This window comes from Equus quagga, chromosome 13 (assembly GCF_021613505.1).
Source record: "Equus quagga isolate Etosha38 chromosome 13, UCLA_HA_Equagga_1.0, whole genome shotgun sequence".
Classification (NCBI taxonomy): Eukaryota; Metazoa; Chordata; class Mammalia; order Perissodactyla; family Equidae; genus Equus; species Equus quagga.
Window position 1 is genome coordinate 97,067,100 of NC_060279.1, and position 25,929 is coordinate 97,093,028.

The following is a 25,929-nucleotide window of genomic DNA, read 5'->3' on the forward strand; positions in this document are numbered from 1 at the left end:
CAGGACGCCGGGGTCTGTTCATTCCCCCTCCCCTTCCTTGCAAAAAGTGCCTCGTCACCGCTTCTGCCCGCCCCCGCTGGGCTGGGAGAACCGTGGGGTTAGCGGGAACATTTGGGTATGTGGGGCGGCATGGCGCCTCCCGAAGGAACTCTGTCGGACGCGGGACAGAGGGGGCTCTGAGGTCAAGGGTCACGGAGGAGAACGGAGCCTAAGCCTGGGGACAGGGCTCAGCGAGGCTCTTGTACCTGCCCTGTCAGGGACCGGCCAATGGGCGTGGCGGGGCGGTGGCCGCACCGGGGAAGGCGGGATCGTGTTTTGCGTGTGGGCGTGGCCTACGGTCAAGGGGCGGGGCTTGAGCGGCGAGGCGCCGGGCAGGGGCGGGGCCTCTTTGCATATCCAGCAGGCGGCGGACCAATGGGCGGGGCTGGGGCGGGGAGCTGAGGCGGGAGGGGCGCACCCCCGCCCCCGGAACGGAATCCTCCGGGGAGCGGAGCAGGCTCGCGCGCGTGCATCCCGCGCCAGCCCCCGGCCCCCGGCCCCGGCCCGCGTCAGACTGAGCTGCCGCCGCCGCCGCCACAGCAGCAGCAGCGCTCGGGGATCCGGGCCCAGCCGGGGCCGCGGGAGGCGGGGGCGCCCGGGCCCTGGATGTCCCGCACCGCGGCGGCCAGCGTGAGAAGGGCGGGAGAGGGGGGCTCGGGTGGGGGGCGGCGCCGCTGCTGATGTGGCGGAGGGTGGGAGGCAGCCGCAGCGCCCGGATGGAGAGAGGGTGCGAGGGCTGGGGAGGGTAGTCGTGGGTGGGGGTCCAGGAACAGGCCCCCACCAAGCCAAAGATTGGGAGATAGGGGTCTTGCGCACAGGCCCTCTCTTGCCAAGGCCCTAGAGGTAGACCTACCCCATCAAAAAGATCAAGGACAGGGGGATAGATTCTAGGTACAACCCCCCAGGCAAGGTTTTGGGGATGGGTCCGGGACACAACCCCCATATGAAGCCAAGGCCTCCGGGAGGCGATTCCAGACCAGACGCAGCCCCAACGCCTCCCTGCCTGAGGGGATCTCGAAGCACAACAACCGTCTAGGCAAGGTCTTGGGAATGGGGTCCCTGGGCACAGCGTCCCCACCAAGCCAAGGCCTGGGGGCATTCCAGACACAGTCTGTCCCCAGGCTTCAGGGCGTCCTGAGCACAGCATCCCCCCAATCCTTGGGCGGCGTCCCAGAATAGACCCTTTTCAAAACAAGCTCCCTGTGCCTGGGACTCCATCCCCTCCCTAGCCTGAATAAAATAAGGGAAATTTTAGCCCCCCCCCCCAAGGCTTGATCAAGGGTCCCAGGGTACAGGTCCCCTGGGCCACCCCTTTTGTCCCTGGGGCTGCCCAGCTGTCTGGGAGCAGCCCCACCCGCAGACAATGCGCCGCCTTCCTCTCCCAGTTCTGACCCCCCAGATTCGTGCTGGGGGGGGGGCGGCTCCCCAGGGACCGGGTACAGCCCTGTCTGTCTGCAGCGTCTGCGTGACGGTGGCTTTGTGTGTGGTACCTGGGGGGACAAGGGAAAGCAACGGATGGGGAGGTGGCTAACTGTGACCCCATGTTTGTGTTACTGTAGCTGTGTTGTGTGTCTGTTTTGTGGTTGTGTCTGGCAGTGTTTGTGATTGTGTCTGTGTGTGAGCTCAGCATTTGTGTGAGTGTGTGATAGCTGCTCACTGTGCAGAACACTGTACTATTTAGTCTTTCTGTGTTTGAGTGTGTATGTGGTTGTGACTGTGTGGTTGTGTCTGTGGTTACATCTTTTGTGACCCTATGTTTGTGTGCCTTGGTGACTATCACTGGGTATGTGACAATGTATGCGTTGAGTCTGGTTTGGGGCATGTGTGTGGCTAACTAAAGATGTGGGTGGAGTTGTGACCGTGTGTAAGTAGAATTGTGTCTATGACTGTCCATGTACGACTCTCCCAATGACTGTGTTTGTGGTTGTGTCTGTAACTGATTTTATATGTGTCACGCATGTGGCTGTGTGTTACACAATGTCCCTGCAACTCTGGGTGTGTGACTGCCATTGTATACGAAGTCACATTGTGCCTATGTGACTGGGGTGGTGTGGTGGCACTGTGACTTGTATGTTTGTATGACAGTGGTTGTGTGTTCATGGCCACATCTGTGTGTGTGACCAGGTGGTATAAATGACTGCACCTAGCTCTGTGTGTTGATACTGAGTGACCGTGTACATTTATAGTTGTGTATGTGTGATTTGGGTTGTGTATTTGAGTTGAGGTCTGAAACCCTGGCTGACTATTAATAGTGGGTTATTTCATTGTGTGTGACTGAAACTGTAGGTGTGTCTGTGTGTGGTGGCACCAGGCAACTTGTGTGTGTTTGTGCGGATGTGTGTATGTGACTGTGGCTTCTATATTTTTATGTGACCTGCATGTCTGTGACCCTGGGTAACCATATGTACTTGTGTCTGTGTCATGTCTGTGAGAGTGTGTGTGTCTGTAGCTGTGTGACTGTTTGGTGTGTGTGTGTCTGCATGCATGCTGGACTGCTTGTGTTTGAATCTGTGTGATTTGGTGACAGGGCCACTGCGTACATGGCTCTGTCAGGAACCGTGTCTTCTGTGTAAACGCAGCTATCAAGCTACGTCTGGGTCACTGCCTTTCTGAGCATACACCCGCCGGTGCGCTTTTGATGTGTAAAATGGAAATTATGTGCTAATATCTCTATGTATGCGATATTATGTGTCAGTCCACATGGGGCTGTGGTTGTGTGTGGCTACATACTTGTGTGTGTGACTTGTGTGTTTGCATGAAAAGAGACTATGTGTTTTTCTGTGGTGGTATGCCATGGCACATTGGGTGACGGTATTATGACTGTGATATATGGCTGGGTACTACGGACACTGATGCTATGTGACTTTGCATACATGACCATTTCTGAAATGTGTATGGCTGTGACTCTCACCACCGACTTTGCGACTGTGTCTGAGTGTGGCCATCCTTAGGGATGGTTGTCTCTGGGTGGTTGTATGTGTGTCTTGAGTGTTTTGGGGGGCACGGGGGTATGTGTTTATAACACCTGGGCCGTGGCCATCAGTGTCTCTGTGTGATTGGGTATGGAGGACTGTCCATATAAGTGTGGCTGATACTATGACCAAATGTGTGTCCCTACAACTGGGTATGTGTGACAGTGTGTGACCAAGAAGTTGTGTTGGTGTGACTGATAGAAGGGGTTGAGTGTCCATGCACAGCTGTGTGCTGTAGATGATCAAACACATGGCTGTGATGGGGTGTGGCCGTGTGTGACCAAATTCGTGTCAGTATGTCCACAGGCATCCATGACCAGATGTCAACATGCAGGAGTGAGCTATGTATGACAAGTGTGTGTGCTGTGATTGTGTCTGTGTGGCTTAGTGCTAGTGGATGACCTCTGACTGGGTGTGATTCTCTGTGGGTGGGTATGTGACATGAGGATCTTGGGTGGGTGCCTGAGGAAACATGACTGTCATTGGTGTGGCTGTGCCTGTGCCACTCTGGTGGGTGTGCCTGGCCCCAGCTGTTTGTGTGTGGCTGAGAAAATAGAAGTGACCGAATGCCAGCAGCTGATGTGAGCAGACGTTTGTGGCAGTGCCTAGGCAGGCTGGGACTCCCCGTGGGCAGGTGGACCAGTGTCCGTAATGGAGACTGTGTATGCCTGTGAACACAGGTATGTGACCAGATGTTTACAGTGGTTGTGACCATTTATGGGTATCTGTGTCATCTGGTGTGTGTGGCTGTGGTTGTGCCTGTGTGTAAGTAAAAGCACAGAGCTGTCACTAGGTGCTAGGGACAACCGTGGCCATGAGTTGCATGTATACATATGGCTGTATGTTTGTGTGTATCCCTGGACGTGTGTCTAGATAGCAAGGTTACTCCCTCCTGACACCATCTCCTTGGGTACTGAGGGCCTCCTGAGGCTGGGACATCCCCAACAAATGCCCCCCAAACACACCTACTCATTCCTGGGCCCTTGCAACCAGGTGGCTCATCTCTCTAGTAACAGTTGCTATGACAACCAGGGCTCTCATCAGGGAGCCTGAGATGGAGGGGTGTTGGCTGATGTCCAAAGAGGGGGTGAGGGAGAGGACTGAACCCCATCCCAAGCCAGCTTCTTACCTTCTTCTCCCTTCCTCGGGCAGGGCGGACCCAGGAGGCCTGAGCAGCATCTGCCCCCAGCCCCCTGTGGGGCCCTGGGGCCCCCTGAAACCTCCAGGACGGAGCCAGGTGAGTGACCAGCTGGGGACAGGGCAGGGGCTGAGTGGCTGGGTGGGTCTGCCTAGCACCATCAGAGGAACTGCCCCTGCGGTCACAGAGGCCTAATCACCTTCATGAGTGGACACCCTCAGACCTCTTCCCTGCACACTCAGTAACCGTCACAGCCCGACTTATTCACACACACACACACACACACACACACACACCTAGACTATGTCACACACACACTCAGACATTCAGACACACACCGACATCCCCACACCCACAGGTGCAGGGTCACACAAACAAACAGACACATTCTGAGACAACACCCAGGCTCCCTCACACAGGCGACTACGGACACTAACCAGATACAGACTCAGATACACACTCCCAAGGGACACACTCTGACACACAGATAGTCTCCCAGACAACACGCACATACCCACACTTTTATAGACAACAGCTGTACTTTCACAAGCAGACACAGCCTTCCAGACAGTACCCATGGAGCCATGCTCTCACAAAGAGCCACACTTTTGCCCACAGACGCAGTCTCACATAGAATACTCAGCACTCTCATAGACAGGAGCCACCTTCTCACACAGTCACCTCCTCACAAATAAGCCTCATGAACACACTCTCAAAGACGACAGCCTCATTGGACTGTTTCTCACACACCCTCATGGACGTGCAGTTGCCTACTGACACCCCCTCAGAACAACACCCATGGACCCAACTCACTTTGATAGTGGCCACATGCTCTGATGCAGACACACCCTCACAAACAACAGCCTCCCCACCAACAGCTGCACTCTTGGACAGCGACATGGTCTCTGGGGCAACTCTCACAGACACAACGTCACAGGCAACAGTCCTAAAGACAACAGCCACACTCTCACAGAGACACAGCTTCAAAGACAACAGTCATGGACATACCCTTGCAAAGACAACAGCCTCATGCTCAAACAGACATCCTCACAGGCAACATTCCATGACACACACGCACAGCCACTCTCACACATGGATACCCTTCAGCAACAACCTTCAGGGACCTGCACTCACAGACCACAGCTACACTCCTGGACACAGACCCCCTCAGGGACAGCATTCACAGACACACACTCATAAACAGCCGTTCTCAGACCTGCGTCCTTCCATACAGCCTTCAGAAATACACTCACAGACAAAAGTTGCATGCTCAGATCTAGACACCCTCATAGGTACCATTCAGGAACACACCAGCTGCACACCAGCTTGCACACACACACAGTCCCCCCCTGCTGTTGGTGCTCTGTCCTGGGTGTCCCTTCACCCTCCTCCTGGGACTGTCAGTATGGCTTATCAGTCAGTGAAGACTGTCCTAGTCAATGAAGACCGTCTTTGTGGCTGGCCACGCCCCCTCCCCTCCCCCTACCTCTGATGGTCACAGGTGCACACCGCCCCCGGGGCCCCTGCCTTACCCTAGACCTACTTGTCAGAGGGGCGGTATCTCAGAGGCACAGAGACAAGCTCCCGTTCCCCACCCGCCTCTGGCCTGGGCTCTGGACCTCAATCCCTGGACCTTCTGAGTCACCCCACATTTGACCCATGCAACTCCCAACCCCTTTGCCCTCTGACCACTTCATCCCCTGACCTTGTGACCCCTGACGCCTATGCCCTCTAACCCCATGCCTTTCCATTACTTTGGATGTTCATGCCTCTTGACTCAGATCCCTAATCTCCAGACCCCGAAAAGCTGTGAGCGCTCCATCCCCAACTGCCATGCCCCTTAGTCCATGTCTCCTGAACCCCCACTGCTGACTCTCACACTCCCCTGCCTCTGTTGCCCCCTTTCCGGGCGTCCCCTGACCGCTGCTGATCCATGTTCCCTGAATGTCATGTCCTCTGCCCAGTGACCCCTAACCCGGTAACCCTACTCCCATGCTAGCTGACCCCGTGCTCCCTGAACACTGTCTCCCTCCCCCTTGAGCCCCATGCCTCTGACCCCGCCCTTGACCTGCACCCCTGTCCTGTGTCACCAGACGGGGCGGGCACCATGAACAAGTTACGGCAGAGCCTGCGCCGGCGGAAGCCAGCCTACGTGCCCGAAGCGTCGCGCCCACACCAGTGGCAGGCGGACGAGGACGCGGTGCGCAAGGGCACGTGCAGCTTCCTGGTCAGGGTGAGTGGGGGCGGCGGGCGGAGCTGTCCGCATGCGTCTGAGGGCTGGGCCCTATGGTGAGACCCTGTCATGTGTGGAAGAAACGCCCATCCCCAGAGAACTGTGGACCATGCCGCAGCAGGACTGCACAGCCCAAGCCCTTCAAAGGAGGGATTAAAAACCAACACGTGGACAGGCCTAGGGGTGTGGTGGTTCAGTTCGTGCCCTCCACTGTGCTGCGCCCAGGGTTCAGGGGTGCCAATCTCCAGGGGTGGACCTGCACGCTGTTCATCAAGCCATGCTATGGTGGCATCCCCATGCAAAATAGAGGAAGGTTGGCACAGATGTTAGCTCAGGGCCAATCTTCCTCACCCCCCAAAAAAAAAAAAACACCAACACACGTTCTCTTATACCAAGAAAATATTACCTGGGGGACATCCTGCCTGGAGTCGCCCTATTCTGTGGGAGCTCACAATTTCCAGAGGGCAGTGGAAAGTCACAGAAATTCTGTAGCATTTGCAAAGCTTTCTACTGTTAAGTGCTTTCTGGTTTAGACCACCATGACCCTTTACAACACACGTTACACTTTTATAAGCGAGACAGCAGGATTCAGATCCAAATCCCAACTCAGTCCCTTCCCGGCTGGGTGATGACACACCGTGGTCACAGCCCCTCCACCTTATTTTCCCTTCCCCTGGAAGTAGCCCTTAAGTCCGAGGGGTCCATTTGGGAGGTGCAGGAAATGCTGGTGGGGGTGAGGAAGAGAAGGCAGCCAGTGGAGGATGTGTCACTAAACTACGGCTGTGGGCAACTGAGCTTGATGCCACGGGGGGATCTGGGAGACAGAGCCATCCCACTCATAGGTGAGGGAGCTGGGCCGTGTGTACCCCAGCTCCTGTCAGTCATTGCGTGGGGCCAGTCCCCAGAGATGCAGACATTCACACTCGGAAGGACGACAGGGACTTGTTAAGGCCCGGGGATAGAGGCAGGCTGGGAATCTCTCCTACACGCCATGTTTCAGTTTTGTCATCTCTGTGTCTGGGCCGGGAGTGGGTACCTACCTTGTAGAGTTGAGGTGCCAAGTAAATGAGTTAACGCCTACGATGTGCTCAGGACACTGTGATGCGTTGCAGCTGCTCAGTGAATGCTAGGAGTCATTGCTTACTGTGCTGATGGCATGTCCTCCCCTCCCCCCTCCCTCCCCCCAAGTACCTGGGCCACGTGGAGGTGGAGGAGTCTCGGGGTATGCACGTGTGCGAAGACGCTGTGAAGAAGCTGAAGGCGGTGAGTGAGGGGCTGGAGCAGTGAGGGGGCAAGGTCAGACCAGAAGAGGCAGCCCTGAGCAGGCCCTTTATCTTCCTCCCCCACCCCAGATGGGCCGGAAGTCTGTGAAGTCTGTCCTTTGGGTGTCAGCCGATGGCCTCCGAGTGGTGGATGACAAGACCAAGGTAGGAGGCTGGTGGGGGTGGGAGTGGGTGCCACTGGGCGCCTTTCCTCATCCCACTCAGATCGAGGCTGAGAATGCGTCCCTGCCCACCTCTAGGATGTTCCTCCCTCAGGGCCCTTCTAGACTATGCCATGTGCTCCTACAACGTCTTGGCACACCTTACAGTCATAATTCAGAGTTGAGTCCTGCTGTTACTTGTGAGCTGGCATAGATAGTGGGTGAGAGCACAGACTGGGGAGCAGCCGCCTCAGCTCACGTCCCAGCTCACCCGCTTCCCAGCTGGGTGACCCCAGCTAGGAGATTTAACCCTTCTGTGCCTCAGTTGCATCCTCTGTAAAATGGGGATATAAATGGACCCTGTCATTGAAGGAGAAAGGATATGCAAAGGGTTTAAAACGGTGCCTGGAACAGCGTAAGCGTTCAGATCCATAAATGTTAGCTGTTGTGTGTTTATCGTCAGTCTACCCAGCCAGACGGGAGCACCGTAGGGCCAGATCCGCATGTCCAGTTGCTCACCATTGAACTCCCTGCCCCTGGACCAGAGACTGCCCAAGGAGGCGGCCAGCACATGATGAAAGTTAGGTTAATGACTGAACAGGACTGACAGCTTTGCGCAGTCAGTTCCCTCTGTCTGAAATGCTGTTCCCTGCCTTTTTGCCTAGTTAATACCTCCTCAAGGAAGTTTTGCCTGACTCCCCCGACAAGTTGGGACATGCACCTCCTCTTGGCTCCTGCAGGCCCCTGGGCCTCCCCCTGACTCCCGGCCCTGCCTCTTCTGCCTGTGCCTCCCTCGTTGCAGCCTGGCTGTGACTTGGGGCTGTCTCCATCTGGTGATGGCTCTGATCCCCGCACTAAACTGGGAGCCCCGTGCAAGCAGGGCGCACAGCTGTTTCAAGCCGTGCTGGGTCCCCACCCGGTTCAGGACAGACCATAGAGCAGACACTAAGGGAATGTTGAATGAATACGTGCAAGACAGTTCACGACCCTCTCCTGGCCTCCCCGGCCCCTCCCAGGACCTGCTGGTAGACCAGACCATCGAAAAGGTCTCCTTTTGTGCCCCTGACCGCAACCTGGACAAGGCCTTCTCCTACATCTGCCGCGACGGCACCACCCGCCGCTGGATCTGCCACTGTTTCCTGGCACTCAAGGACTCCGTGAGTATCCCCAAAGCCCGGGGCCGGCTGACTTCTCTCGCATGCCCTGGCGTCCCAGCCCCGGCCCCGACCGGCCTGGTGGAGTCAGCGGGTCACTCACCTCTCCTCTCCCTGCCCTGTGTCCTCATCTGGAAAACAGGGTGTACTCGGAGCTCCTGACTTAGGGATTCTTATGAGACCTGAGGGGGTTAATACAAAGTATTTAGAACAACGCCTGGCACGTAGGAAGGGCTCAGGAAGACGTTAGTTCTCATCGTCCTCCTCATGACCAGTCATGCGCCGCATAACGATGTTTGCGTCAACGACGGACCGCATCTACGACAGTGGTCCCTTCGGATTAGGACCATAAAGCCTAGGGGTGTAGGAGGCTGTACCATCTAGGTTTGTGTAAGTGCACTCTAGTGGTTCGCACAACAACAAAATCGCCTAATGATGCATCTCCCAGAACGTGTCCCCGTCGTTAAGCGACCCATAGTTCTTCTGACTTTTCTCCTGAGGGTCATGTCCACACAGTCATGTGCACTGATGGTCCGGATACAGCTCCACGAATTTTTGCTTAGGCATAAACCCCACCCAGGTCAAGGTGTAGAGCGTTTCCTGCCCCCAGCGGGCTCCCTCGGGCCCTTCTGAAACAGTACCGCCCAGGGTGCCTGCTCTTCCTTCAGCCTCCATTCATTTTGCCTGTGGTTCTTAATATTTGGGGGTTCAAGGCCCCCTCTGAGAATCTGATGGAGGCAACAAATGGACTGTCTTCTCAGAAGCATTCTCACAGTTGGGAGTCTGAGGCTTGTGACAGATACCAGTCATTTCAGCAAGGTAGAAGTTTGTTTCTGTTTCGTGTGAAAGACATCCAGAGGCTGGCAGTGCGGCATTGGTGTGACTCCTCCCCTCTCATCAGGGGCCGTGGCTCCTTTTATCTTGTTGCAATGCTGGAATATGGCTTCCACTCCATGATCCAAGATGGATGCTCATGCTCCAGCCTTCACTTCTTCATTCCAGCTGCATAAAGGAAGGAGGCATGAAGAGGGGCACACCTTCTTCTTTTGGAGAGCCACGTAACACTTCTGATTACATCGCATTGGTCAGAACCTTCTTGCATGAACATCCCTGCAAAAGATGCAAACATCAGCTGCAAAAGATGGTGGAAAATATAGTCTTTATTCTGCGCTGGCCTGTGGCCCCTGACTTCAGACCCCACCTGACTTGGTAGGAAGCCACTGTCTCAGCCCTTTACATTAGCCAGCATTCTTTGGTTGCTGGCAGCAAAACTAATCTGGCTAATTTAAATCCAAAATAAAATTAATGGCAGGATATGAGGAATCTCACAAGATCAAAGGCAGTCAGAGCATTAAGCATCAGAAAGAGCAGAGAGCAGGGCAGCCTGGGGACACTGCCGAGATGAATCCACTGCTGAGGCTCTGGGTTCAAATTCTGGTGAGAGGGCGTGGATTGGTCTGACTCTTGGCCGGGGGAGGGTGGAGCATCAGATTGACTTAGAATGTTGAAGAGGAGTTCTCCAAAGGCATTTGGCGTGCTGGTATCAAAAGCAGGGCGAATGGTTGGGGGCCACCCAGTGGCGCAGCAGTTAAGTTCACACGTTCTGCTTTGGCAGCCTGGGGTTTGCTGGTTCAGATCCTGGGTGCTGACATGGCACCGCTTGGCAAGCCGTGGTGTGGTAGGCGTCCCATGTATAAAGTAGAGGAAGATGGGCATGGATGTTAGCTCAGGGCCAGTCTTCCTCAGCAAAAAGAGGAGGATTGGCCGCAGGTGTTAGCTCAAGGCCAATCTTTCTCAAAAAAAAAGCAGGATGAATGGATCCTGAGCAAGTACAACCATGCCTTTGTCTGTAGACGCTACCAGTCTCCACTCAGGGATTCCTTCCTGTTACAGAAACCCTGCTCCAAAGAGCGCTGAGCCCCCGAAGTGAGTCAGCGCCCCCAATTTCCTCACTCACACACACACTTTCAGACTAGGGCTGCAAAACGAATTTGCGAGTGTCAGTCCTGACTAGTGCCTGCCAGGGGCTGGTGTGGAAATATTGGCAACCCAGAGCCAGGAGCAGCTGCTGTTGCCCGAGCCCGGCACAGTGGTTGTATCAGTTCTCCATCACTGAGGAACGAGTGGCTCCAACACTTAGTGACTGAAACTTGCAATGATCTCTTCCCTCTCGTGGTTTGTGTAGGTGAGGAATCTGGGGAAGGCTCGGCTGGGTGCGTCTGGCTTCAGGGTCTCTCATGCTGTTGCAATCAGATGGTGTCTGGAGCTGTAACACCAGGAGAACGGCCAGACATGTCTCTGTCTTCGTGGAGTCTCGGCACCTCCCCAGTAGGGTCTCTCCCGCGTGGAGAGCTGGGCTTCCTACGTGGTGGCTCAGGGCTCCAGAGCAAGGAGAGAGAGAGAATGAGCATGGGAGCCAGCTAGGAGGAAGCTGAGTTGCCTTGCTGGGCTTGGTCTTAGAAACCACAGCATTGCTTCTGCAGTCTTCTGTCTGTCTGTCCAGGTGGTCACAGAGGTCTTCCCAGGCTGAGGGAAGAGGACATAGGCTCTGCCTCTGAAGGGGGAGCATGCGGGGCCAGAAATTTCTTGCGGCTGTTTTTGGAAAATAAAATGCTACCTGCTTAGTGTGGATTTGGGTCAGACCACCTGGCTGTGGGACCTTAGGGACGAGTGACTTCTCTCCGGGACTCAGTTTCTTCTTCTATGAAATGGGGAGCATAGCAGCGGCTGCTCAGAGATTTCCTGGGGAAGCATTTGTTATGGTCACACACACAAAGTTCTAAACAGAGTCCCACAGTAAGTGTTCCATAAGTAGGAACCGTTGCTGTCATTGGGGAAGTATTTGGGGATGAGAATCAGAGCAAGGAAAGAGCAAGGCCATCTCCTCTGGGTACAGAGTGTGGCGTTGGCTGAATTCCTTCCCTCTGTTTCTTTTCTTTTTTTTTTTTTTTTGAGGAAGATTAGCTCTGAGCTAACTGCTGCCAATCCTCCTCTTTTTTTGCTGAGGAAGACTGGCCCTGAGCTAACATCCATGCCCATCTTCCTCTACTTTATATGTGGGATGCCTACCACAGCATGGCTTTTGCCAAGCAGTGCCATGTCCTCATCTGGGATCCAAATTGGCGAACCCCAGGCTGCCAAAGCGAAACGTGCACACTTAACAGCTGCACCACCGGGCCAGCCCCTCCTTCCCTCTTCTGAGCTTCAGGTTTTAAACATTAAGCAGTAGAGTTCTCAGATTCCCTAATTTAAGGGGGTTTTTTTAGGTGAAATTCACATAAAATCCATCATTTTAGGGTGTACAGTTCAATGGCATTTAGTGCCTTTACAATATTGTTTAACCATCACCTCTATCTAGTTCCAGACATTTCCATCACTCCTACAAGAGGCCTCATCCCATTAAGCAGCCACTCCCAGCCCCTACACATACATCCCAAGCCCCTGGCAACCACTAATCTGCTCTCTGTCTCATAGATTTCTCTCTTTTGGATATTTCATACAAATTGAATCATACAGCACGTGGTTTTTTTGTGACTGGCTTCCTTCGCTTAGCATGATGTTTTCAGGGTTCATCCATGTGGCAGCGTGTTCATTCATTCCTTTTTGTGGCTGAATAATATTCCACTGTATGGAGGTACCACATTTTGTTTCTCTCTTCATCCGCTGATGGACATTTGGGTTGTTTACATCTTTTGGCTATTGTGAACAGTGCTGCTCTGGACATTTGTGTGCAGGTATTTATTTGAATACCTGTTTTTGATTCTTTTGGGTGTATACCTAGGAGTAGAATTGCTGAGTCACATAGTAACTTTTTGAGGAATTGCCAAATTGTTTCCCACAGCAGCTGCACCATTTACATTCCCAGTAACAATGTTCCAGTTTCTCCACATCCTCATCAATGCTTACTATTTTCCATTTTTTTATTGTAGCCATCCTAATAGGTATAAAGTGGTTCTCTTATTGTGGTTTTGATTTGCATTTCCTAAATGACTAATGATGTTGAGCATCTTTTCTTATGCTTATTGGCCGTTTGTATATGTTCTTTGAAGAAATATCTATTCAAATCCTTTACCCATGTTTTTAATTGGGTTGTTTGTCTTTTTATTGTTGAGTTGGAGGAGTTCTTTATATTTTCTGCATACTAGACTCTTAGCAGTTGTATGATTAGCAAAAATTTTTCCCCCTTCTGTGAGTTGTCTTTTCACTTTCTTGATGATGTCCTTTGATATACAAACACTTTTAATTTTGATGAAGTTCAACTTATCTATTTTTCTTTTGTTGTCATACCTAAGAATGCACTGCCAAAGCCAGGGTCATAAGGATTTACCCCATGTTATGTTCTAAGAATTTTAAGATTTTATTTTTTTTTCCGTTTTCTCCCCAAAGCCCCCCAGTACATAGTCATATATTCTTGTGGGTCCTTCTATTTGTGGCATGTGGGACGCTGCCTCAGCGTGGTTTGATGAGCAGTGCCATGTCCGCGCCCAGGATTTGAACCAACGAAACACTGGGCCGCCTGCAGCAGAGTGCGCAAACTTAACCACTCGGCCACGGGGCCAGCCCCAAGTTCTAAGAATTTTATAGTTTTAGCTCTTACAGTTAGGTCTTTGATCCATTTTGAGTTAGTTTTTGTAAATGGTGTGAGGTAGGGGTCCAACTTCCTTTTTTTTTCCATGTGAATATCCACTTGTCTCAGGACCATTTATTAGACTGTTCTTTCTCCATTGAATAACCTTGGCACCGTTACTGAAAATCAATTGAGTGTAGATGTCTGGGTCTATATCTTGGCTCTCACTTCTATTTCATTGGGTCTGTATGTCGGTCCTTGAGCCAGTATCACACTGTTTTGATTACTGGAGCTTTGGAGTAAGTTTTTAAATAAAAAATGTAAGTTCTTCTATTTTGTTCTCTCTCAAAACTGTTTTGGCTGATCTGGGTCCTTTGCAATTCCATATGGATTTTAGGATCGGCTTTTCCATTTCTGCAAGAGTCCATTGGGATTTTGACAGGGGACTGTGTTAAAGCTGTAGATCACTCAGGGAAATATTGCCACCTTGACAATGTTAAGTATTCCAGTACACGAACACAGGATGTATTTCCTTTTACTGAGGTCGTCTTTATTTCTTTCAGCAGTGTTTTGTAGTCGTCAGTGTACGTGTCTTTCATTTCCTTGCTTAAATTTATTCCTAACCATTTTATCCTTTTAGATACTATTATAAATGGAATTATTATTTTAATTTCATTTTTGCATTAGTCACTGCCAGTGTATATAGATATAACTAATTTTTGTTGATCTTATATCCTGAAATTTTGCTGAATTCACTTATTAGCACTAACAGTTTGTGGATTCTTTGGGATTTTCTACATATAAGATCATGCCATCTGCAAATAGAGATCATTTTACTTCTCTCTTTCCAGTTTGGATGCCTTTTATTTCTTTTTCTTGTCTAATTACTATGGCTAGAACTTCCAATTCAGTGTTGAATATAAGTGTTGGAAATGGGCATCATTGTCTTGTTCCTGGTCTTAGGGGAACGCTTGCAGTCTTTCATCATTGAGTATGACATTAACTGTGAGTTTTTCATAAATGTCCTTCATTAGGTTGAGGAAGTTCACGTCTATTCCAACTTTGTTGAGTGTTTTTATCATGAAAGGGTGTTGGATTTTGTCAAACATTTTCTGCATCAATTGAGATGATCATGTGGTTTTTTTCCTTCATTCTATTAATGTGGTGTATTATGTTCATTGATTTTCATATATTGAACCAACCTTGCATTCCTGGAATAAATCTCACTTGATAATCATGCATAATCTTTTAAAAATGCTGCTGGGTTCCGTTTGCCAGTATTTTGTTGAGGATTTCTATGTCCAAGTTTAACTTTAAGAATGACTGAGCATCTTGGTTAGGAAACAGAAGTCAGACAGATCTTATGAGAATCCCAACTCTGCCACTTGTTATCACGGGTGTGTTGACCGAGCCTCAGTTTCTTCATCTGTAAAATGGGTTCATAAGAGTGTCCACCTCTGGTACTGTTGTGAGGATTCTGTAAAAGGATGCAAGTCAGGGCTCAGCCCAGAGCTGGACAGATTTACGCTGGCACGTATGTGGTATTTCCCTGTGCCTCACTCTGTGCTGCATGCCTTGCGTATATAAATTCACCTAATTCTTGCAACAACCCTGTGAAGTAGGTGCTATGAGGGCCTTCATTTTACAGATGAGGAGCCTCAGGTACTGAGAAGTGAAGTGATTTTCTTGAGAACACACAGCTGGAAAGTGGGAAGCCAGCATCCATCCCAGGCTGTCTGGTCTTGGAGCCTCTCAAGTAGGCACTCAAGAAACAGCAACTGTCATTTTTACTCCCAGCATTTTATTAGAAAATGTTTTCAAGCACGCAGCAAAAGCAAAAACAAAGGCTTGGACGGTGACCGTCACCTGGACGCCCACCACTCAGATCCTGTCATTCACATTTATCTGTCTTAGTTTATCGCTTATTTATCCATCTCATTTTTGATGCATTTCAAAGTTGTAAGCGTCAGAATACTTCCCCTAAACACGCCGGCATGCATACCATGGAGCAGAATTCATATGTGTTTCCAGCTCTTTTTCTTTGGAAGTAAAATACATGCTGTGCACAAACCTTAAGTATACATTTGTTGAGTTTTAACTACTGCATACACCTGTGTAGCCCAAACCCCCATCAAGATCTAGAACGTCATCACCACCCCAGGCTGTCCCCTCCTGCCCCTTCTCAGTCAGTTCCCACCCTGCTCCCTAAGAAACAGCCACTGTTCTGACTTTTTTCACCACAGTTTAATTTCGCCCATTCTAGAACTTCATATAAATGGAGCCATACAGTGTTTCACTGTTTCTGGCTTTTTTCACTTGGGGCTGTCATTTATTTCCCTCGTGGTGCAAATACACCCTGAGGCTCAGAGAGGTTAAGGGACTCGTCTGGGATCAGCCAGCACCTAGCTGCTGGAACCCCGGGCTCCTGGCATCCAGTCTGCACAACACGGTGTCTCTAACCCCCACCCCAACCTCTTCCCCTAGGGCGAGAGGCTGAGCCACGCTGTGGGCTGTGCTTTTGCGGCCTGCCTGGAGCGGAAACAGCGGCGGGAGAAGGAATGCGGGGTCACGGCCGCCTTCGATGCCAGCCGCACCAGCTTCGCCCGCGAGGGCTCCTTCCGCCTGTCTGGGGGCGGGCGGCCTGCTGAGCGAGAGGCCGCCGACAAAAAGAAAGGTGGGTGCTGCCCAGAGGGCAGGGCTGGGCACAGAGTGGGCCCCGGGTTGGGGTCGGGCCAGGGGATCCAGTTTGCAGGGAGCGCTGCAGAAGGCACAGGGACTCTACAGTTTACCAAGCACGGCACCAACCACAAAGTTGGGTTACAGCTGATACAGCATCCTTCAGTTTAAGGAGTTCTTGGGCCGTATTCTGTGGGCCACAAATCCCAGGAGAGCGCCCCAAGCCAGAGCTGTATTCTCTGCTAACTCAGGGAGGCTCCTGGGCTTTTCAGACTGTGTGTCAAGACCTGTTCATGGGTGTGAAGTTAGCTCACTGGACTGAGGCTGGAGTTTGGAGAAGTGAAAGAGAGAAGAATAGAAAAGACCAGAGTAATCGAATGTAGTAAGAGTCAGGATAGTTTAGGGATTGTTCCCTTTCAGTAGGTGTATTTGCACGCAGGGGGCTGTGTGTATGTGTGTGTGTGTGTGTGTGGAATGGTTTCCCATGTAAAAGGCATTTCTTACTCTGGGTTGCCATCAAGAAAGTTTGAAAAATACCTGGTAAACTCTAACATTCTAAGTAAATGGCACATAGTCTATAAATTGTGAAACAGTTGTTTTTTTTAAAATGTAAATGTGTTAAGCGCTGAGTCACAGTGTAATTCATTTTATTTTGTTTATTTATGTATCTTACTGTGGATTCTGGTTTTAAGATTTTTGGAAAATGCCGCTTCTGTTAGAATTTATAAAGAATTTACCATTGGGAACTGTTCCAGATTAAAGGAGACTAAAGAGATTTGACAGGTTTTAATAAATGCAATGTGCGATCTTGAATTGGATCCTGGATTATATATATATATATATGTAAAGGACGTCTATAAAGGATGTGATTGGAATCACGTGATTGGAATTGGATAATTGGGGGAATTGGAATATGGGCTGTAGATTAGCTAATGGCATCATATCCATGTTACGTTTCCCAAGTGAGAAATTGTTCTGTGGTTTAGCAGGAGTCTGTCCTTGTTCTTAGGAAGTACGTGCTGAAGGTTTTAGGGTTGAGTTGTCTGCAGCTTACTCTTAAATGGTACAGAAAAATAATGATGGAAGGAGAGAGAGAGCGAGTACGGTAACATGTTAACACTGGAGACCATAGGTTCAGAGAAACTGTGCGCTCATTGTTCCATTATTCCATCTTTTCTGTAAGTTTAAAATATTTCTAACTACAAAGTTAGGAAAACAGAAGTTTTCATCACTTACTGTTATATTAGCGTTGACAAAGTATGCTTTTATTTGTAAATTACGTGGCTATTTACAAGCCTCTTTACAAATTTACAAAGTTCTTCACAGCTTATAAAGTATTTCACTGTTTACATCATCCATTAGATTTGTAAAGAATTTTATCCTCGGCAAAGCAGATTGCAAAGTGAAGTTAATAGAGGGCCTGATAATGTATGTGATATTTTACTGTTTACAAAAGAACACTGGGTCCACCGCCCTTCACAGTTTACAAATATTTCTTTACTATTTATATAGGATATTAGAATTTACAAAGAATGTTGTCACATGCTTTAGAGATTGCAAAGGGTTTTGCTGTTTCCGAAGGGTATTATACTTTCCAGGTACTCTGCAATGTGGAAAGCCCTTTACAGCTTGCACAGCAAAATGAGAATTTACAGAGTGTGTTTTGATCAGCCAAACACCTCACACAACCATTGCTATGCGCTGATTCGCAGTCTCAAGCCCCCACACTTGTAGGCAGAGCCCTTTCGAGTTAGGAGTACTGAGCAGTGAGCTCTCCACAAAGCTGTTTACCAAGCTTTCGTCAGATTCCAAAAGACTGGCCATTCACTGCTTTGCCTCACCCTCCCAGGAGGCCTGGGGAGGTGGCGTAGGGATGTGCATCCCAGGTTTATAGTCCAGAAAGGAGCCCAGAGAGGGGAGGGGCCTTCCTGAGGTCACACGTGAGGTGGGCGCAGAGGTGGTTCCCTGGTTCAGCCTGTTTCCATGGCCCCAGGCCAGGCCTGGGTGAGAACCTCCCCACCTCCACCTTGAAGATGGGAGAAGAAACGCTGGGTGACCTCTCTGCCCTCTCTGGGCCTGAGTTTAATCTCACCGGTATTCAGGCTGGAGCCAAGGTGAGGCCCTGATTGGAGGATGGGGATGGGTTTGTGTATTGGCAGGGGTGGGGAGACCCTGCCATTGAAGAGCTCGCCTCTCTGCTGAGTGGGGAGACCAGGTACCCCCAGAGGACAGAGAACGGTCCCAGAGTGGAGGGAGCCCAGTCTGAGGGGCTGGAACAATCTGGAAATTTCCCCAGAGGAAGAAGTGTGCCAAGCTGGGTCTGGAACGATGGGTCGCAACTGGAGGAAGGGAGGAGGTGCTTGAGGTGGGAAGTGGAGAAACAGAGAGAAGAGCAGACAGAATGACAGGAAGACAGCATGGTGTGGAGAACCAGCTGGAAGGAGGGTCAGGGTAGGACTGTCATTCGGAGCACAGACACTGGAGTCAGCCGGCCCCTTGACTAGCATGTGCCTCAGGCAAGTCACTTACCATTGCTGGGCCTCAGTTTCCACATCTGTAAAATGGGGATAATGGTAGTATCCACCTCATTGGATGGCTGTGAGGATCGAATGAGTTAATACTTGCAAGGCCTTGGAACAATGCCTGATACACTGGTCGTGCACCAAAGGTTAGTTAAACTAATCAGAAAGGGAGACAGAAGGTCTCAGAGGCAAAAACAGCAGGAGCAGCAGAAGAAGATAGATCAGAGGCAGAAAGCTGGAGAGACACAGAGCTCAGGTTCAGGAACAATTCCCCAAGGGCCTCCTGGGCGAGGTGGTCTTGGCTTGGGTAGGAATGAGGGACATTTCAGGGCTCTGACCAGCCTGTCTTGAGGGCAGGACACATGCAGTGAGGAAGAAAGCCCTGGAAAATGATCAGGGGACTGGGCGGGACAGGCCTAAATGCCAAGGTGAGGAATCTAACCACTTGTCTCCCCCATGTCTCCAGCAGAGGCAGCAGCTGCCCCCACTGCGGCTCCCGGCCCTGCCCAGCCTGGGCATGTGTCCCCGACACCAGCCACCACATCCCCTGGTGAGAAGGGTGAGGCAGGCACCCCAGTGGCTGCAGGCACCACTGCGGCCGCCATCCCCCGGCGCCATGCCCCCCTGGAGCAGCTGGTCCGCCAGGGCTCCTTCCGTGGGTTCCCGGCACTCAGCCAGAAGAACTCGCCTTTCAAACGGCAGCTGAGCCTACGGCTGAATGAGCTGCCATCCACGCTGCAGCGCCGCACTGACTTCCAGGTGAAGGGCACAGGTGAGCTCCAGGCTCAGTGGAAGGAACATCAGGATCAATACTACTGTCTGTTGTATGCAAGAGATAGAGAAGAGGTGGTACACACCATGATTGATTAGCACTGTCTGCCATGGGCAAAGGAGAGAGAGGTGGAACACATGGTGATCAATTAGTAGTGTCTGCCACTGGCAAGGAATAGGAGAGAGGTAGTATAAATCATGATTGATTAGCAATGTCTGCTATGGGCAAAGGATAGCAAATATGTAGCACAAGACATTATCAATTAGTAATGTCTGCTGTAGTTAGGGAAATGAGAGAGGTAGCATATGTCATTACTGATTAGCGAAATCTGCCACAGGCAAGGGAGAGGAGAGAAGCTGCCTAGGTGCCATGTTTTTGCTCAGGAGGAGGCTGAAGCACCAGGCTAATGCTCCCTCCAAGCATTTGGCCAGTAGAGCCATGAGATCTGGCCAGGTGAAGGGTACAGCCTCAGAGGAAAGGAGGATTGTGATGGATTAACAGCGTGTGCCTCGGGCAGGGAGAATAGAGTGATGGCCTTCGTCATGATCTCGTTACAAAGTCTGCCATGAGCAAGAAAAAGGAGCGGGGTGGCATACCACACGGTGAATTAGCGAAGTTTGCCGTGGGCAAGGGAGGAGAGAGAGAGCAGCAGGAGCGTTAGAGTTTTGCCCAAGGGGAGACTCCCAGAACTTGGCCCATGGAAACATGAGGTGAAGGGCACAAGTGAGCACGGGGATCAGGGGGTCAGGTCATCCACAGTGATGGATTCACGATGTCTCTTGTGGGCAAAGGATGGGGCAGAGGCAGCATCCATCCTCATTGATTAGCCATGTCTTCCAGGGACAGTAATGAACGGGGTAGCGCATCCTCATCGATTAGCAATGTCTGCCATGGGCAGTGATAGGAGAGAGGCAGTAGAAATGTCCTGTTTTGCATGGAACGAAGATGCAGTTACAAGGACCAGTCTTGTCTTCCAGCATTTGGCCAGTAGAGCCGTGAGATCTGGCCAGGTGAGGGGTGAGATGAGCAGAGTTCAGTGGGAAAAAAGCATTGTGTTTAATTCCTAATGTCTGCCATGGGCCAGGAAAAGGAGAGAGGTGGCATATGTCATGATCTAAAAGCAACGTCTGCCGGGGGAAAGGGAGAAGAGAGAGGTTGGCACGGGACCATGTCTTGCCCGAGGGAGACAGGCAGGAGGGTTGTCTCTCCTCCCAGCTGTCAGTGAAGTCATGCGGTCTGGCCTGCCCTCCATATGCCAGATCTGAGACACCTACCTCTTCTGGCCTCGGGCATTGGCGTGGGAGGTATTGAGCTGTCTCCAGGAGGCTGGGCTACTCCAAAAGGTGACTGCTGAGCCGACGCCAATGCTTATTGAGAATGAGGCACACTCACTCTGTGTCCCGCAGGACCTCTTGGCCATCTCACACCCTCAGATGTGCTGTCCTCATGCAGCCTGACTTTAAGTACACCCCCAGGGCTGTCACACGTGCTCCCTGAGAAGTGGCAGGCTCCCCAGGCTTTTGGAGAAAGCTTCACACTACTGTAACCAGTTCCACACTTGCTTGAATGTGACTCGCCACACAGAAGTTTCACAGACTCACACAGGTGTCACACTCTGCCGCAGGTGTCACACACACTCAGAAGTCAGTCACACACACTTGGAAGTCGCACATGCAGATTCGTGTACACTCGCCAACCCACTCATACATCACACAGGCGGATTGGCTCACACTGGGGAATCAGAACCAGAACATCACACACCTGGATTTCAGTCACACTCAGACGCCACACCCTCAGAAGCTGCACACCTGTTTGGACTAACACACACAGTCATCATCGAATTGACCTGGAAACCACCTACCCTCCCACCTGGGCACCCCCACGTCACACCTGCTGGCTCCTACCGCCAGTTGCTTTCTGATGCTCCTTGAAACACCGTGCATGCTCCCTTGGAGACAGCCACTTGCTGCAATGTCACAGGCACTTGTCACACACCACACTTGGTGGTCCTCTGTTGTTTATTCGGATGTGCCTTTGCTCAAGCCCTCACGAGGCCACCACACCTGTTCAGGGTCTCCTGTCTTGCTGGCACATGTGCATCTCTGCCCTCATGATGTATGTTATGGGCTGGGCCGGGTGGGGCGAGCAGGATCCCAGTCCTCTACCCAAAGCAGGACAAATGATCGCCAGCCAGTGAATACCAGCATGGCCGAGATCCATTCTGACCAGTCGATGCTCTTGCCATACACGTGGTTGAACATATTTTTTAATTCATGAATGTGGTTAAACATTTTAAATATTTTTTCTGGTTTGTGGCTATGCACAGGTCTTCAGGTCCTCCTCAGTTTGGGGTCCCTGTAACTGTCAGCCAACCAACGTCACACACTACTTGGCTGCTATACCACTCAGATGTCACACAGACATAGGCACAGAGTTATCATTTTTGTGGCCACGGCCACTTGGTTACTGAAGAGTGGACCCTCTGACCCACACACCTTGCGAGGGAAAGGTCCACAGGTCATAAGAGAGGGACACCTGAGGGCATGGGGTCAAGGGCACGGCCTGGGCCTGTTCACTGACCTCCACCCTTCCCTGACTTCCCAGTGCCTGAGATGGAGCCCCCTGGTGCCAGTGACAGCGATGGCATCAATGCTCTGTGCACACAGATCAGCTCGTCCTTCGCCAGTGCCGGCGCACCAGCGGCAGGGCCACCGCCAGCCTCAGCAGGTAAACTCAGCCCTTCTATTGGGGCAGACACCCTGCGGTGTCCTCTGAGAGCTATGGGCTCATTCTAGAACCAGGGTGTCACTTTAGAACCGTGGCTCATCTCAGAGTCAGGGGTTACCGTAGCACGATCTTAGGACCACGGGGTCATCTCGGAGCCGGGCTTCATCCTAGAACCAGAGAGAACATTAGAACCATGGGGTCATCTCAGAACCGTGGGGTCAATTTTAACCTTTCCTGTCTTAGAACCATAAAATCTAGAAAACTACAGCCTTAGAATCAAAGGAGATTAACAGATTTGGAACCCTGAAACCTTGGGACCTCACAGCTTTAGAAGAACTGAGAACCAGCACCATGGAACCCTAGACCATGAGCTTATCCTAGAACCAAGAAGCACCTTGGAATCGCAAAGAACGTAAATTTAGAACTGTAGAATCCTAGACAACACAAACGGAAAGCCGTTGAACCTTACCCAGTATGTGAGAATAGTATGCTCTGGGAATAATCCATGCAGTCAGAATCTTGGCCTCCTAAGACAGCATGTTGGCAAAATGTCAGAACCAAGGGTGATATTAACAGTGTTTACTCACAGGTTCGGCATTGACCAATCAGAAGGGAAGCCAGGCCGGGTGATTGTCAGTCTTCCCTGTGCTTTTCCATCTCAGGATAACCCTGACATCTCAGAAGTGTATTTCCTCAGCACTGCGGACCCCTCATGTGGTCCAGGATGGTTAAGCCATTTGCCCAGCATCAACACAGCTGGCGAGGAACAGAGCTGGACTCAAGGCAGGCAGCCTGGCTGCAGGGCCTGATGCCCAGCCCGGGGTTCTTTCCACCGCAGCCCATGCCCCTCATCCGCCTCTCTCCTCTCTCCAGGGACTTCTGCTTGGGGCGAGCCCTCCGTGCCCCCTGCAGCTGCCTTCCAGCCCGGGCACAAGCGGACCCCTTCGGAGGCTGAGAGGTGGCTAGAGGAGGTGTCGCAGGCAGCCAAAGCACAGCAGCAGCAGCAGCAGCAACAGCAGCAACAGCAGCAAGTGGCCCCGGTGCCCGCCGTGCCCCCCGCCCTGCAGCCCTTCCCCGCCCCCATGGGGCCCTTCGATGCCGCCCCCACCCAGGTGGCCGTGTTCCTGCCGCCCCCACACATGCAGCCCCCTTTTGTGCCCGCCTACCCGGGCTTGGGCTACCCGCCCATGCCCCGGGTGCCCGTGGTGGGCATCACACCCTCACAGATGGTGGCCAACGCCTTCTGCTCAGCTGCCCAGCTGCAGCCCCAGCCGGCCACCCTGCTCGGGAAAGCTGGGGCCTTCCCGCCCCCCACTGCGCCCAGTGCCCCTGGGGGCCAGGCCCGCCCACGCCCCAATGGGGCACCCTGGCCCCCGGAGCCCGCGCCGGCCCCGGCCCCTGAGTTGGACCCCTTTGAGGCCCAGTGGGCAGCGTTAGAAGGCAAACCCGCTGTGGAAAAGCCTTCCAACCCCTTCTCGGGCGACCTGCAGAAGACCTTCGAGATTGAACTGTAGCCCGAGCCACGCTGCCCGCCCCCTCATCTCCAGGTGCCCCACGCCTGGGAGTGGGGGGCATCCTCTCCCCTAGCCCTGCTCCCTGGGGCTGCGCCCCCAACACCCCCTCTAACCCCTTCTCTTGACCACCCCCTCCCCCCCAGCCACTACAGAACCAACATTGTGACGCCCAGGTTGCGACAGGATGGAATTCAGGGACGGATGCAGCCTGGCGAAGGGACCTATTTCACTGCCGGACTCAGGCTGGCAATGCCCCTCTCCCCCCACCCCAGACGCAGGGGGATGGCCACAATCCCACTGAGCGCCCTCCGTTCAAGTTACATTTCCTAGTTTCTGTTGTTGACCTTCCACCTTCCAGTATTGGGTGGGATGCAGGAGGGGTGCCCACTTAGGGGCTCTCCTGGGCGCCCCCCGAGTGCCCACCCCAAGTCTGGTCATCCCCTCCGCCCACACACAGCACAAGCAAAGGGCTTCCCTTGGCCCACCCGCTGCGTTCACTGCCAATGCTGTGCTCACCCCTGTCGCCCCTGCCCCCAACATGGGGCCCACCTCTTCTTTGGGCCAAGGTCTCATGGGGGCAGGAACCAAGTTGGGGGTCCAGGAGGCGGGGTAGGGGGAAGGGGGAGGAGATCCTCAGTTACCTCACGTCGGTGCCCGCTGGGGAGGGGTCCGGGGAGATGGGGGGGTGCCTGGCGGGTACTTTTCTATCTTTTGTTTCCAGATTTTTTTGTATCTAAACTTGCAGATTTGTATTATACAAGGACAGCCAATAAAGGAAGAATATAACGGTGCCCCTCGGGAAAGCAGGGTGTGTGTCCAGGGGGGTGGCATGGTCACAGCCCTTCCTCCTGAGTCATCTCCTAAAACAAGAGGGAGTAAAAAGGGTCTCCCTGTCTGACGTCTGGGTCCCAACAAGGGAGCAGGTAACGCGGACCCAGCACCTGAGAGGTGGGTGTTAAAGGGCACCCAAAATTACTCACCCCATTTTTGATTCTTACAAATTTTGAACCAAGGAATTAAAAAAATTATAACCCAGGAGCTGGCCCCGTAGCCTAGTGGTTAAGTTTGGCACGATCTGCTTCGGCTGCCCGGGTTCAGTTCCCGGGTGCTGACCTACACTCGTCAGCCATACTGTAGCAGCATCCTACACACAAAATAGAGAAAGATTGGCACAGATGTTAGCTCAGGGCCAATCTTCCTCAAGCAAAAAAAAAAAAAAAAATCTGCTAATCACTATTAAAATTTTAAATAATCAAGTTTGGAATACTATATCTTTGAGCTGGCAATTCCCGTTCTGTCAATTGCACTTTCTGTAACTTAGGTACAGACACAGTGCCATCTGACGTGGCAGCATGTTGTTTTTATGTCTCCCTATTGTTTCTTGGGTCCTTGATTTAATCTACAAATTCTATATTTTTAAATATGTAATATATAAATTATATGTTTAAATTATTATAGCTGTTTAAAATGCGGTGATTGATTTTGTGAAACCCGGTATTATATCCCTATTTGATGGATGGGGAAATTGAGTCACTTGCTCAAGGTCACACATCTGATTAGGCGGGGAGCTGAGATTCAGACCCAGCTTCTGGCTGACCTCAAGGCCAGTCATTAAACTACCAGGCTGTGATGACCAAGGCAAGGGTCTGCCCTCAAGAGTTTACATTACAGCCATCAACCAGCTATGGATCCTGAACCCAGAGATCTGTGACAGATGGCCCTGCCAGGGCACCCAGGGGATCCCCAGGGAGGGAACAAAGAATTTTGGTAGAAATGAGCCACACTCACCTCCAAGCCTTTGCAGACGGCATTCCCTCTGCCTAGAAAACTCCTGATACTGCACCTTCTGAAGAATGCTACTCATTCTTCAGGCTTCAAACACCTCTTTTTAGAAGTGGAGCCTCTTCTAAGGCCCGCCCCGCATCCAGTCCTTTCAAAGTTTAGGCTGCCCCTTCACCCCCTTCAGGCTGAGTCAGGAGCGCCGGCTCTCCAGATCCTAGAGGGCCCTTTGATTCCCCCATCCTGGCCCTAACTCCTCTGCCTGTTTCCCCCATCTCAGCGCCGACCCATTCTGGGCTGTCACTATCTGGTCCCCACTGGACTGTGAATGAAGGGTGGGTCTGGGGCTGTCTCCGTCACTTCCGTGTCCCAGCACAGGGCCAGCCACAGAAAAGGCAATCCCAGTAACTGAC

At 51.9% G+C, this 25,929-nt stretch overlaps 1 protein-coding gene across 2 annotated transcripts; it reads left to right on the forward strand.

The window, feature by feature from the left end:
* Window positions 1-431: 431 nt before the first annotated feature.
* Window positions 432-24,837, forward strand: NUMBL (NUMB like endocytic adaptor protein). Of its 2 annotated transcripts, none has more exons than XM_046684230.1 (10): window positions 432-669; window positions 4,164-4,248; window positions 6,243-6,382; window positions 7,571-7,645; window positions 7,735-7,809; window positions 8,822-8,962; window positions 16,011-16,200; window positions 19,194-19,496; window positions 22,101-22,223; window positions 23,097-24,837. In XM_046684230.1, the coding sequence occupies exons 1-10, from the start codon at window positions 646-648 to the stop codon at window positions 23,735-23,737; spliced, it is 1,797 nt and encodes a 598-aa protein (XP_046540186.1). In that variant the 5' UTR covers window positions 432-645; the 3' UTR covers window positions 23,738-24,837. The 2 variants fall into 2 exon arrangements, with proteins under 2 accessions (XP_046540186.1, XP_046540185.1); XM_046684229.1 differs by having other exon boundaries at window positions 434-669; window positions 19,191-19,496; window positions 23,097-24,836.
* Window positions 24,838-25,929: the final 1,092 nt, after the last annotated feature.

What these genes read in the sequence shown, in the direction of transcription:
- NUMBL (XM_046684229.1), top strand. Translation starts at nt 646, where the DNA reads ATGTCCCGCACCGCGGCGGCCAGC. An exon ending in TCCTGGCACTCAAGGACTCC is followed by an intron (nt 8,963 to 16,010) that starts GTGAGTATCCCC and finishes CTCTTCCCCTAG; the next exon opens with GGCGAGAGGCTGAGCCACGC. An exon ending in CTTCCAGGTGAAGGGCACAG is followed by an intron (nt 19,497 to 22,100) that starts GTGAGCTCCAGG and finishes CTGACTTCCCAG; the next exon opens with TGCCTGAGATGGAGCCCCCT.